An 11,078-nucleotide genomic window follows, 5' to 3' on the forward strand; every position below is an offset into this window, starting at 1 on the left:
TTATAGATATATTATTTTAATATTAGTCTTGGCATTCAAGAAGTAGTGTTATTTTAGTATTATTTATGTATTATAGTATTTACTAATATTTTAAAATTAGCTTTTATTTTTATATTTTGTATTATTAATTTTAGTTTAGGTTTTAGTAATTTTGTTATGTGCTTATGTCATTTTAATATTTGTTTAAATATATATCTATTTTTGATATAGCTTTAATTAATTTTTAATTCACTTAAACTTATTTACACTGAAAAAAATTGGTGGCAAAAAAAAAAAAATTCACTTAAAAATTGCTAGTCAATTTCACAAATAATTACAAAAAAACCAGCACGTAACACACTGAATTCAACAAGAAAAACAAAGTATTTTCTAGTAAAAAGTACTTCAGTAATCTCTGTTCATCATTTTTACAGTGCTTTTCAGTATATTTCTATTTTTCATTTAAGGTTTAAGGTTTTCATCTAATATTTATATTTTATTTTAATTAATTTCAATGATTTGGAATTTAGTTAACAATAACAACTCTGCCAAGAATGGGAAATGTTTCATGATCTTATGAAAATAAACACCCTGCTGTTAAATGGAGTTGTACCATTCGGACCCCCAATGCCATTAGGTCCATGTTCACCAACTTCACCAACCAGGCCAGGTGCACCACGAGCACCAGTAGGACCCCGAGGAAGGGGACAAGGAGTAGCAGGACTTATGACAGTCCCAGGCTCTCCTTTTAGCCCTACAAATACAAAGGGAGAAAGAAATTGAAAGTGAGGGTATAAATCATAACTTTATTGATTCATAAGATGGTCAGCTTGATGATCTGAAGGCTTCAATGACCTGGGTCCCCTTTGTCTCCTTTTGCACCACAGAGTCCTAGTGGCCCACACTCACCTTTGGGGCCAGGGAGTCCTGGAAGGCCCATAAGTCCACATTGTCCTGTTTCACCTGTGGATTAATAATAATAGAACAACCTGAATGACACAACTGTGAATTTAAAGAGTCATTTTAATGCCAGTATATATTTGTTTATTGTGTGGTGCTGTAGCATGGTATATTAGGGCATTTGGTTAATGAGACAACAGGCAACAGGTGTGTATTGGTAGTAGGGAAGCACAGTTTTTGACTGTTCAGGATCGTGGTAATACATGCTGACCATGCTCATTGAATTATATCTGTTGGACTGAGCTAAACAGTATGTGCTGTATCTACGAGGTATGGACTTGATATTTGTATTCTGTGAACTAGAAAATGACACCACAGGAAGCTAACTGGAAGCAATGTTTATTCATTGAAGCACAATAAAGAAAGACACTGTTTGCATCTTACATCTGTTTTGCATGGACTTTATTTCTACGAATCAAATACTAGCTCACTCCTATTACCAATACTAGCAGCTTAGTGGAAAGCTAATACAGTGGCCCCAAAACATTTTGGAATCATAAGCCAAAGTTTTAATGAAAGCGGTTTCCTTTACCTTTTGGACCTTCTAGGCCCTCAGACCCTGGGAGGCCACAAGGCCCACACAATCCCTTTTCTCCTTTACACCCTGGTGACCCAGGATCACCTGGGTCACCAAAATCACCAGTCACTGTGAATACAAAGCCTGCCTCTCCTTCCTCTCCCTTGGGCCCTGCAACAGCAAAACATACACCATACACATAATACATAAGTATATGCATAAACACAATGAATGAATGAATGATGCATTTATATAGCGCTTTACTGTGTATTGTTGTACACCCAAATGCTTTACAATCATGTGAGCAAAGCCTACATAGGCACATTACAGATTGTCTTCCTGATTTGTATCAGTGCTATCCAACTTAAGACCTCAAATCCTATTTGTACGCAACATTTGCGACTCCAAATGTCCACACACACCTGGAGGTCCATCTGGCCCAGCGCAACCCCGTTCTCCACAAGGTCCATGTTTAGGAATCTTACATTCTTCACCACGAAAGCCTGGAGGACCCACTGGACCAGGGTCTCCTATTAAAAAAACGTAGAAAGAGAAGGCAGTCTGGATTAAAGTAGATCATGAACATGTGATTGTGCTGCCTGATATTATTTACAATTCTGCTTGTTAAAATATTGAAATTAGCCAACAGTAACATATAAACAAAGTGCACTACCATTTGAAAACTTTCGGTCGCACATTTTTAAATGTTTTTGCTCACCAAGGCTACATTTATTTGATTAAAAATACAGCAATAACATTAATATTGTGAAATATTATTACAAATCAAACATTATAGGTTTTCACTCATAGAATCTTAATGTGATACATTTGAATGGTTTGAAATCAAGAAAAACTGTTGTTTAGACTACTTTAATGAAGAATATATAGTGCTTTTTGTAAATATAAAGTTATGATGCATTTATATAGTGCTTTACTGTGTATTGTTGTACACCCAAATGCTTTACAATCATGTGAGCAAAGCCTACATAGGCACATTACAGATTGTCTTCCTGATTTGTATCAGTGCTATCCAACTTAAGACCTCAAATCCTATTTGTACGCAACATTTGCGACTCCAAATGTCCACACACACCTGGAGGTCCATCTGGCCCAGCGCAACCCCGTTCTCCACAAGGTCCATGTTTAGGAATCTTACATTCTTCACCACGAAAGCCTGGAGGACCCACTGGACCAGGGTCTCCTATTAAAAAAACGTAGAAAGAGAAGGCAGTCTGGATTAAAGTAGATCATGAACATGTGATTGTGCTGCCTGATATTATTTACAATTCTGCTTGTTAAAATATTGAAATTAGCCAACAGTAACATATAAACAAAGTGCACTACCATTTGAAAACTTTCGGTCGCACATTTTTAAATGTTTTTGCTCACCAAGGCTACATTTATTTGATTAAAAATACAGCAATAACATTAATATTGTGAAATATTATTACAACTTTGAAATAACGGTTTTCTATTTGAAAATATTTTAAAACTATTTTTTCCTGAGATGCAAAGCTGAAATTTCAGCATCATTACTCAAGTCTTCAGTGTCACATGATCCTTCAGAAATAATTCTAATATGCTTATTTGCTGCTCAAGAAAAATTTCTTAAAATTATTACACGTTATTATCATTAAACAATATTATCAATGTTGAAAAGATTTGTGCTGCTTTATATTTTTGTGGAAATTTTAAGGATTATTATTTGATTAGAAAGTTCACAAGAACAGTATTTATTTTGAATTTAAATCTTTTGTAAATGTCTTTAGTGTCACTAGACATTTAGCAATTGAATGAATCCTTGCTGAATAAAATACATTTCTTAAAAAACAAAACAAAAAGCAACAACAACAACATACTGTTGAACCACATTTCATTGCCGCATTTTTATGAAACTGAAAGGGAAGCCTGTACAGTCATACAGCAATCGTCACTATTAGAAGTTATGAATAGGTTGAATAGGATTATGAGTTATGTACCTTGGCACCCACGCCATCCTTCTGGACCTCGAACACCTGTTTGTGATGGGCCTCGCAACCCTGATTCTCCTGGAGCGCCCTTGTCTCCAGTCAGCCCTTTATTGCCCCTATAACCGTTTATATACTGTCCTGAATGACAAGGATGTTTTCAAGCTGGCAATATCAAAACAAACTTCTGACAGCACAAACAAATCGTGAATGAATCTCACCTCGATACCCCTTTTCATCCTTGTCCCCCTTCAGGCCATCCAGTCCGTGGAGGCCTAGGGGCCCCGGAGGTCCTGAAAGTGAAAATGTTTTAGTTTAAAATGTATACATGATTGTTCTAGTTTGAAAATTAGTGTCAGCATCAGTTTGTTTGTACATAGCACAAGTATTCAGACCTCTAAGGCCAATCCCTCCTTGGTTTCCATTAGGGCCCAGGGAACCTAGAGGCCCAGGAGGACCTTCTGGACCATGTCTTCCACAAGGACCTGGGGGTCCAATGACTCCTGAAAAGCAGAAGGTGTATTAATATAGATTTAGGATGTTCATTCACAGGTGTGTGTATCTGTTAATTAGAGCCTGATCTATCCATTTAACAATGGGTATTTTACCTGGAAGTCCAGTCAGGCCATTGTTCCCAGGTGGTCCAGGTGGACCAGAGCATCCCCTAGGCCCTTGTGGGCCAGGGTCACCGCTGTCTCCTTCGCCACCAGGGGGAGCTATTAGGGAGAAAGAGAATGTTTCTACAGCTCTATAATTTTCCCCATGCATTTCTGTATTATAGAAATACATATTACAGTACATGAACGAAAGAGGACAATGGGATGAACATTACCTGACATGCCTCTGTCTCCACATGGCCCTCTCTCACCTGTTAGTCCTGGCTTACCAACAGATTCACCTTTGTCACCTATACAAGACAGTACAAGGAGGTTTTGCAATAAATATAACTTCAAAGGAGAGTTAAATGTGCAGATTGAATATAATACGATTGTGCAGTCGTTGTATGGGTCATAAGTTTGAATATGTACACGTACACTGTTCAAAGGTTTGGGGTCAGTATGACTTTGTTTTTTAAAGGGGTCATATGATGCTGCTAAAAAGAACATTATTTTGTGTATTTGGTGTAATGAAATGTGTTTATGCGGTTTAAGGTTAAAAAAACACATTATTTTCCACATACTGTACATTATTGTTTCTCCTCTATGCCCCGCCTTTCTGAAACGCGTCGATTTTTACAAAGCTCATCGGTCTGAAAAGCGAGGTGTGCTCTGATTGGCCAGAGCGACAGTAAGTGACAGTAAACACTCCTACTTTGTTACAAAAGATTCTATTTCAAATAAATGGGGTTCTATTGACCTTTCTATTCATCAAAGAATCCTGAAAAAAATGATCACGGTTTACACATAAATATTAAGCCGCAAAAACTGTTTTCAACATTGATAATGATACGAAATGTTTCTTGAGCATATTAGAATGAATTCTGAAGGATCATGTGACACTGAAGACTGGAGTAACGATGCTGAAAATTCAGCTTTGCCATCAAAGGAATAAATTACATTTTAAAATATATTAGAATAGAAAACACTTATTTTAAATTGTAATAATATTGAACAATATTACCTTTTTTCTTGTATTTTTAAATCAAATAAATGCAGCCTTGGTGAGCATAAGAGACTACTTTCACAAACAACAATAAAATCTTACCGACCCCCAAATTTTGAAGGGTTGTGTTGGTTTGAGTATGCAAGGTTTCAAGTATTGTATTTTACCTTTAGGACCATCAAACCCAGGGAAACCAGGGGTTCCTGGCAGACCAGACAATCCAGGATCACCCTACAAAGAAACAAGCGTTAATGACTATGATTTACATATAGTTACAGTTAATTTACATTAGCCCTGTTTATGTACACTATCTATATCTGTCAGGACAATCAAACCAACAACAAAATTCAAATAATTTGGCAAGAATTAAATAATAAGATTCATATTTAAAAAAAAGACCTTCCACTCACTGGATCACCATTATCCCCTGGGAATCCCACAATTCCCTTTGGCCCATGTTGCCCACGTGCGCCAGGCTCACCAGACAGCCCAGGAATGCCTGGCGGTCCACGCTGGCCACATTCAAACCCAGGAGGTCCATTATGTCCCAGATACCCAGGTTGTCCAGGCGGACCTGGGTCACCCTTATTACCTGCAAGTAAACCACATGATGTGAAGTTTTTTTTCTCTCCCAAGGTTAAAAACCAATATAGGATTTGAGTATCTGTTATAGATTTACCCCTTTCTCCACAGATACCATTCTCTCCAATAGGTCCAGGTGGCCCTATCTGGCCTTTCACTGGCACTGAAATTGTGTCTCCCGGAGGTCCTGGAGGTCCAATGCATCCTGTGAAATACAGGAAACATATAAGAACATGTACAGTATATTTAATACATTTAACTGCCATCATCACATTAGACCTGACCTAAAGCATGACAATACGGTATTTTACAGTGTTTTAAAGTACCTTTCTGGCCCTGGGTTCCGTTTACCCCATGGCAACCTGGATATCCATTGAAACCCCTAAAGCCTTTCGGTCCAGGAGCCCCTAAAGGGCCAGTCTTCCTTATATTGCCAGGAAAGCCATCTTGACCAGGAAATCCAGGCAAACCTGAGTTGCAATACCACATGAAAACTGAGAATCACATGACCCACTGACCGCCTCTTTGTATCTATTTCTAAATATCTATAAAACATACATTTAAATGGAAATTTGATATAACACACTTTAAAAAAAGAAACAAAACATTTCAGTGTTGAAGCTAATGTCTACATAAATGCAGTATACTTTGCTCAAAAGATTGGAGATTTTTTATTTATTTTTTAAAATTAACTATTAATATTAACACAATAATAATGGCATTTAATATCAATATTATTAATAATAATAATAATTTATTGATATTAACAAATTAATGCTTTTATTCAGCAAGAACGCATCAATTTTCTATTCATTAAAAAAAAAAAAATACAGTAACTTCTTTTGGCTTTGATAATAATATGAAATATTTCTTGATCAGCAAATCAGCATATTAGAATGATTTCTGAAAGATCATGTGACACTGAAGACTGGAGTAATGGCTAATACAGCTTTGCATCAAAGAAATAAATGACTAAATAAATGAAATAAAATAAAATTAATTAAAACCGTTTTTATTGTAATAATATTTCACAATATTACTGTATTTTGTATTAAATAAATGCGACCTTGAGCATAAGAGACTTCTTTCAAAATGGTAGTGTTTACACTGTAAAACTAGCATTGACGGTAACATCCATCTTACCTATAAATATGTTCCAGTTAATCAAAATGTTGCAAACCACAGTTAGCGATTTGTTTAAATGTCACATGACAGGTTACATTTATTGAATGAAGGTCCCACACATCGAGACCTGTGGAAAGGCTCTTTACCCTTTGGTCCAGGGCTTCCAGGGTTTCCACTGTCCCCTTTGAATCCTGAAGGTCCTTGAAGGCCTGCTCGTCCTTGATTGCCCGGGGTACCAGGCATACCACATTCTCCTTTGGCTCCAATGCATAGAGATCCTGCCTCCCCAGGTGGTCCTCTCTCTCCAGGGCACCCTAACACGGAAAAGTGACATTATTATGAGAATAATCTTAACAAGCCTCTGTTCATACAGTGGTCCCTACTCACCTCTCTGTCCAGTGAAGCCTGGTGGTCCTGGTTTACCAGGTGGACCAGCTTGTCCTTTGTCACAGTGCTCTGGTCTCCCACCTGGGCAACCAGGGGGTCCTGGTGTACCATCCATTCCTTTTTCCCCTTTTCTACCAGGAGGTCCAGGAATTCCGCATGCACCTGCAGAAAAAGTCAATTAAAATTGATTATATTAGTAGTTACTGGACTTTCTGGGATATTTTCAGATCCTAAAACCTAATAACCATTAAATACTATTTTCTTTATATCCTATTGTTGTTTACCAGATATTATTCAACTCTCAATGTCTCAGTGTGGTACCTTGCAATCCAATTGGTCCAGGAGGTCCAGGGACACCTTTAGGGCCCTGACATCCCTGAATTCCAGAGGGCCCCATCGGTCCTGGAGCCAGTGCAATACAGTCTCCAAAAGACCCTTTCAGACCCTGGGGTCCACGAATACCAGGTGTGCCAGGTAAGCCACTAATATTGATGCCGTCTGGGCCAGTGTCACCTGGATCTCCTAAAGATCCATCTGGACCTGCGGATGAGATTGCAGGGATATTAGATTTTTGTAATACTTTCCAACTTAATGTGCTCTAGTCGAGTTGATACTGTGGATATATCATGCAGATATAGAATAATTAATAAATGCATGCTGAATAGAATCAAAAAGGGTTTATTCAAGGATTTAGAAATATTCATAAAGTTGAACAGAAGTGTTTTTAAATCCACCAACACCTTGTATTCTCTACCTTTAAGTCCTCTTAATCCGCAATCACCAGGGTCTCCAATCTCTCCCTTGGGACCATCTGGTCCATTTTGTCCTTTGCATCCTGGATTTCCAAGCTTACCTTTCTCACCTGGAAGAAAACATGCATGCTTTGGTCATATACTGTATCTGATAACTATCATCAGTGCCGTGATATTTCTACTTTAAGAATTGGGTCCCTTTCAATTCATATATTTGCAGTTATATGAGTCAAAAACAGACTAACTTCATTAGTTCAACACACATTTTGCAACAAAACATCATTAACTACATAACAAAGTCTGATTAATTATGCCTCTTTGTCCTTGATATGTAGAATACATTTGGAAGTTGAGAAATTAAGACCATATTGATTTCAAATTTACAATTATTTCTCTAATTGATCTTATTTCTCTAAACTAAGTTAAATTCTGTCAAAGGACTTAACATTCACACATTTTTGCACAGATTTTGCGACCACTAAATGTCCATCTCATCGTTTTCAATTAATTTTAGAAACATCAATAAAAATATCCACATTTTAATCTATTGATTATATAATTTACCAAGTTATAACCACAAGAGTGCACTAATTAATCTATAATTAATAGAATTAAACTAGAATTAAAATTGGCACCCAATGAGCAAAAGTATGTAAAATATAATACAATTTATAATATAATTAACATATATAACAAAGACTTTGAGGCAAATGTACACTTTTAATGTACTCTACTCTTATTCTTTCAGTTGTGTCATTTTTTTCAACCAAACTGAGAGAGCTCTCACTCTTTCATACAAAAAATATTTAAATATATATTTACCTTTACAACCAGGCATTCCTTTGCAACCAGGGGCTCCACGTATCCCAGGTCCACAGGGCAGTGTATCACCTACCAAAAAAACCCCAAAAAACAGAAACAACAAAATTTGAGACGTGCCTAACAATTTGTTTTTTAAAGCAATTCTTACCGACCTCAAACTTTTGAATGGTAGTGTGCATTACTCATCATCATGAAGAGATTTCAACATCCTCCATACTGATGTTTATTTTCAACAAATTGTATAACTGTATAGCGCAGAAATAGTGGCTGGATATCAATTTATCATAGAATATAAACCTTACTCAGCTTTGTGACTCTTACCTTGAACGCCTTTAGGACCAGGAGGTCCCGTCTGGCCTTGAGGTCCTGGGTCCCCTTGTTGCCCCCGTCGCCCAACTGACCCCATCATATTTGGGCCAGGAAAACCAGTTGGACCTCTTACGCCTTTCACACCAGCAGCCCCCGGACACCCCCTGTCACCTGGTGGACCAACAACACTATCTCCCTGGGAAGGATTTTTTTTTTTTAAAGAAATTAATTAATGACTGTAAATTACTGTACATATAAATAATCCTAAATTCATATGAAGGGAAGGTTCAATAATGACCTGTCCAATAACATGTCATTGAGTATTACATGGTTTATTTATTTATTAATTTTTCAATTTTTAATGTTGACATACATAGGTCAGCTACCTATTTTACCACCGCTTCTGTGTTAAATGTTAATACTAAGTTATGGTAATAATACATTTTACCTGTTTATTATTACACATAGTAACTACATCCATATATACTGTATATTTATTTTTGAAAAAGTCTTATGTGCTTACCAAGGCTGCATTTATTTGATAAAAAGTACAGTACAAGCAGTAATATTGTGAAATATTATTACAGTTTAAAATAACTGTTTTTCATTTTAATATATTTTAAAATGCAATTTATCCCGGTGATGGTAAAGCTGAATTTTCAGTAGCCATTACTCAAGTATTCAGTGTTACATGATCTTCATAAATCATTACGCATGTTAGTATGTACAGTACTAGTGCGCAACTATCTATTACATTTTTTAAATATATATATATATATATATATATATATATAATTTCTTAATTGTTTAAATGTCTTACCAGAGGTCCAAGATCTCCAGGGGCACCAATCTTCCCATCAGCTCCTTTCCTCCCACTACACCCTGGTTTTCCAGATGGTCCAACAGATCCTGTGTCACCTTTATCCCCTTTAACATAATGCAAAAATTCCTTAAGTTCTGATAACTACATGTCAGTTTGTACGTAAAATAAAGATGAGAGATTTGATAGATAATTGAAGAAAAAACAGAAGAAATATAAAACTTTAAATCAAAATTCTGACATAATGCTCGGGGATAAAGAAACTGCATTATAGTTTCATTAGCAGGCATTTAACATAACAGTTCATGCTGTATTATAGTATTGAACTTATACTTAGATGTTAGAACATTTTGAGTCTTAAAATGTTTAAAAAATCTAAAAAATCTATTAACGGAAAATATGCTTCACCCTTTTTGTTCATCACCATAACATCTCCTTTCTCTCCTTTAAGCCCTCTGACACCTGCGAAGCCTCTGGGACCCTGAGAAACAACAACACAAACAAAAAGAAATAATTAAGTGTACACACACACACACACACACACACACACACACACGCACGATACAAAAAATTTTTTTCCACATGAATTTCAACCATGTTTACGTACAGTTACACCTCTCACACCCATCTCTCCAATGGGTCCGACATCGCCAGGAGGGCCCTGGAACCCTGTTTGCCCAGGATCACCAGGGACACCCGGAGGGCCTGGGGGGCCAGGATCTCCGGGTATATCACCAAGTGGGTCACATACACATCCCCCATCAGGACCTGAAAGGAAACACAAAGAATATAAGTACATGTGCTTATACTTGGGTTAGAAAAGATGCACCTTTTGCCGCCTCCTAATGGACACTGATACACACTACACACAACAAAAAATAATCAACACCATGGACAGCACAATATAAGACAGTCCTCTGTTCAATTATTAAAGGGTCATGAAACCCCGTTTCAGCATTGGTTAGTTCTCACCACAGTTTTAAAAAAACGCTAAAAAAGTGGGCGTGGTGCGCAGCGGAGTGGAGGGTTGGAGAGGGGAGACAGACAACACACACAGCTTCGGGTTCAGACAGTTTCTTTTCACTCCCATCGAGTTAGTGTTTTAATTGGCTTTCCTACCTGTCTGTCAACGTATGTATTTGCATACCTTTGCGCACCTGGTTTGCGCAGACAGGATAAGTCATCAGCGCGTTCACGCACGCTGTGCAGACAGAGCGAGAATGGCAGACAAACATCAACAACCTGATCTTCCTTCC

The 11,078-nt window shown here is 37.1% G+C and overlaps 1 protein-coding gene across 1 annotated transcript in view; it reads right to left on the reverse strand.

Annotated features, from left to right (window-relative positions):
- The window catches only part of LOC107683428 (collagen alpha-4(IV) chain-like), a 47,030-nt gene that overhangs the window by 5,392 nt on the left and 30,560 nt on the right, over positions 1-11,078 (reverse strand). The window contains exons 23-44 of the mRNA XM_016479479.1: positions 10,430-10,590; positions 10,231-10,303; positions 9,823-9,929; positions 9,015-9,198; positions 8,694-8,762; positions 7,874-7,981; positions 7,441-7,659; positions 7,120-7,281; positions 6,879-7,046; positions 5,934-6,077; positions 5,705-5,812; positions 5,436-5,617; positions 5,193-5,256; positions 4,256-4,330; positions 4,032-4,139; positions 3,819-3,926; positions 3,645-3,716; positions 3,436-3,564; positions 2,550-2,657; positions 1,472-1,627; positions 835-942; positions 593-733 (exon numbers count right to left, since the gene is read on the reverse strand). Of these exons, the coding sequence (XP_016334965.1) occupies positions 593-733; positions 835-942; positions 1,472-1,627; positions 2,550-2,657; positions 3,436-3,564; positions 3,645-3,716; positions 3,819-3,926; positions 4,032-4,139; positions 4,256-4,330; positions 5,193-5,256; positions 5,436-5,617; positions 5,705-5,812; positions 5,934-6,077; positions 6,879-7,046; positions 7,120-7,281; positions 7,441-7,659; positions 7,874-7,981; positions 8,694-8,762; positions 9,015-9,198; positions 9,823-9,929; positions 10,231-10,303; positions 10,430-10,590 (2,754 nt within the window). The remainder of the gene's footprint in view (positions 1-592; positions 734-834; positions 943-1,471; positions 1,628-2,549; positions 2,658-3,435; positions 3,565-3,644; positions 3,717-3,818; positions 3,927-4,031; positions 4,140-4,255; positions 4,331-5,192; positions 5,257-5,435; positions 5,618-5,704; positions 5,813-5,933; positions 6,078-6,878; positions 7,047-7,119; positions 7,282-7,440; positions 7,660-7,873; positions 7,982-8,693; positions 8,763-9,014; positions 9,199-9,822; positions 9,930-10,230; positions 10,304-10,429; positions 10,591-11,078) is intronic.

The sequence above is a fragment of the Sinocyclocheilus anshuiensis genome, unplaced genomic scaffold (assembly GCF_001515605.1).
Source record: "Sinocyclocheilus anshuiensis isolate Anshui unplaced genomic scaffold, SAMN03320099.WGS_v1.1 scaffold1170, whole genome shotgun sequence".
NCBI classification, from domain to species: Eukaryota; Metazoa; Chordata; class Actinopteri; order Cypriniformes; family Cyprinidae; genus Sinocyclocheilus; species Sinocyclocheilus anshuiensis.